Below are 3032 nucleotides of genomic sequence, written 5' to 3' on the forward strand. Positions count from 1 at the left end.
CCTTGGGCCAGCTGGGAGCCCGCGTGGGTAGGCAGGGCGGCCCCCATGTACCCCGAGCAAGTGTCTCTGACCGTCGGGGGTCTCGTCGTCCCAGCCCCCCGCCCCTACTGCCCCAAGGAGACCGGGGAGGCCCGACCGAGCCCTGGGCTGCCTGGAGGACCGTCGGCCCCCGGCGACTCGAAGCTGTCGGAGGAGGAGCAGCCCAAAAAGAAGCATCGACGGAACCGCACGACCTTCACCACGTACCAGCTGCACGAGCTGGAGCGCGCGTTCGAGAAGTCGCACTACCCCGACGTGTACAGCCGCGAGGAGCTGGCTGGCAAAGTCAACTTACCCGAGGTCCGAGTCCAGGTAAAGTGTGCAGACGGGCCCGGGGGAGGGCGGGTGGCCCAGGCTTCGGCCGGTGCTCCCTAGAATCCCCGGGCGGCCTCGAGTTTATGGCGGCACTTTGCCCGTGGACCTTCCTCGACTTGGCTCGCCCAGAACCCGCCCCCTACCCCCACCCGGGGAGCGTCACTGATTTTCCATGCGCCCCGCGCACCGGCCGTTGGACGGTCTGTTCCAGTTCGCAGTATATCTCCCCTTTGGGTCCTCTGCTTCTAAACTAAAGGAGTTGGGAATGGCTGACGAAATGGAGAGGCGACAGCATCCTGGACTAGGGAGGGGGCTCTGGGAGGGGGGTGGTCGGGAAGCCCTGAGTGGAGAGAGAGTGTAGGTAGCGGCTCCAGTGTAACCGTATTGAGGCCCCAAATGCCACCCTGTTCGCTAACGGTGCGCACCTCCGTGAAAACGAAAACCCTGTCTTCTTACGGAAGCCTGGCCCCTCGCAGTTGAAACTTTCGGAGGATTTAAGAAACTGACTTTTGCTTCTCTGGTGCACCTCCAGCCAAACTTCCCGCTGCTGCAGAGGCCCTTTTCTTTTTTATTTAAAGGGGTTTTCGCTTTAATTAAGGCTGAATTATCTTTAATCCCTGATCATTAAAATATTTGAAAGCCTTAAATATTTGCTAGTCATCTGTGAAAAATCTGGGAGGATTTCCAAATTGGGAGAGGCCTGAAGGGGAGACATTGGGAACAAATTGTGCGGCATCTGTAAGGCCCTTGGGCTGAGATGGGACTTCTGTGTGTGTCTAATGAGTTGGATTTCCAGGAAGGGAGGAAACTCAGACGTTTGGGGCTTTTAGTCTTGTCTTAAAAAGTAAAAGTGGACAGACTCTTGCTTTTTGTCTTTTCTGTTTAGTTAAAGGGGTTAAACTAATGTCATGATTTTAAAACATGGTTCCCTAATGTGACTTTAGCACTAACTGGCAGGGACAGTTCAATTTCTTCTAATTCAGGGCAGAGGAGCTGCAAGGGTTTCACTGAAGGGGTGGACATTTCAGCACCTGCTTTACAGGGAGGGAGGGTGGGGTAGGGAGAAGGGAAGAAAACAAGTGGAAAATGAAGAAAAGGGAAAGGGCAAAGCCCTCCAGTGCCCCTCTGGGATACAGGCCCAGCCCACTCAAGGGCTGTCTCCACAGCACTGTCCCACCTTCCTTTTCCTTCACTTGTTCCTTCCCTCTTGACTTGTTCGGGGATGTTTGCTTCTTGTCTAAGATGTGTTCTTCTTGAGAACAGTGTCTGACTTCTCTATCCCAGGGCCAGCACAGTGGCCCAGCATATGGTGTGTGCTTAACACATGGCTATGATGTCATCAGATGGGGGGATCACAGGGTCCCCACTGTGTTGAGGGAGCAGTAAAGCAGGAGAAGAGCAGACTACCCCAGGCTTTAGCCCTGGAACTCTGGATACGGGACCTAAAGCCTGATATTTCATGGGATGGGGTGGGGTTTGGTGGCGGGCAGTGGAATGTGCCAGTGTTCATATATCTAATGTTTCTGGGGGAAATTAGGGCCTGGGATACACAGATGAATCATTCATAGAAAGGGGCCCAGGGAATCTGCATTTTCTGTTCTTTCTCTCCCACCCACCAAATTCCAGCCTTGCAGATACTTGTCCTGTTCTGCTCAGGTGTTGGGTGGTTTTTTTCCCTCAGTTTTCCTAGGGAGTCCCTCTCCCTATTATTAACTCAGAACTGCTGTCTCCCTTGTTGGGTGTCAACCTTTCCCACATTTTCCTTCATAAATTCAACACTGAAGCCACCAATTTGGCCAAAGTTCCTTCTAGATTCTGCACTAAACTAGACCAGTTCTCTGTGTTCTGTTTCCCGGTGGTAACTTGGTAGTGAAGCCTTAATTACGCCTTCTCCTGTGCTTTTTATCAAATCAGCAATGGAAGTTTCAGCATTAAGAGACTTCACTCTTTAAAGAAGAGAGAGAGACTCTTGGCATGGACTCTCTAAAACAAAAAGAGAAACTTGAACTCATTGAATTCATCTTAGGGTCATGTCAAAATTAACTCCATACAATAAAAGTAGACTATTGAACTATTGTAATCCTCGAAAGCCATTTTTAAGAAATATCAGAAATACGAGTCAGATATCAATTAAATAAAAATGAAAATCTTAGGAGAGCAGCAACATGCATATTTAAATATGCCCGGGATAATAAAATCAACCCATTTGTCCTTCAGTTACTGTAACCAGTAATGTGGACACGGGTCCATTTTAACAGCCAGTGTTGCCAGTTAGAGTACTTCGAGCCTTCGTTTATACCTTTGTTTATAACGGAGGCAGAGGTAGATAGGCCACTGTGAGCCGTGCCACCCGGGGAGGAAGCCGGGTCTAAAGCGCAATGTCAGGATGGGCCGCCAGCCAGCAGTCTCAGAAATTTGGTGAGATCGGGTTTCCCACGGTCCGGTTCCAGGGTTAACTTCATTTTTCCCCCCGCCTGTTTGGTGCCACGAGTTGGAAACAACCACAGCTAAGGGTGAGGAGAAACAAGGACAGGGTGGAACCGCCAGGAGGACAGGGGTGAGACAGAGTCTCAGAGCGCGTGAGGGAAGAGGGTAGCCTTGGGCAGACGGGACAGAACGGAAGGGCACCGCGGGTGTGCAGCAGGGGTCGCGGGGTGAGAGGGGCAGGGGGAGCCGTG

General features: G+C 51.7%; 1 protein-coding gene across 1 annotated transcript in view; it reads left to right on the forward strand.

The window, feature by feature from the left end:
* RAX (retina and anterior neural fold homeobox) overlaps positions 1 to 3032 on the forward strand; it is a 5681-nt gene that overhangs the window by 556 nt on the left and 2093 nt on the right. Inside the window, exon 3 of the mRNA XM_010854825.1 lies at positions 95 to 351. Within this exon, the coding sequence (XP_010853127.1) occupies positions 95 to 351 (257 nt within the window). The remainder of the gene's footprint in view (positions 1 to 94; positions 352 to 3032) is intronic.

The sequence above is a fragment of the Bison bison genome, unplaced genomic scaffold, assembly GCF_000754665.1.
Source record: "Bison bison bison isolate TAMUID 2011002044 unplaced genomic scaffold, Bison_UMD1.0 scf7180017864349, whole genome shotgun sequence".
Lineage (NCBI taxonomy): Eukaryota > Metazoa > Chordata > Mammalia > Artiodactyla > Bovidae > Bison > Bison bison.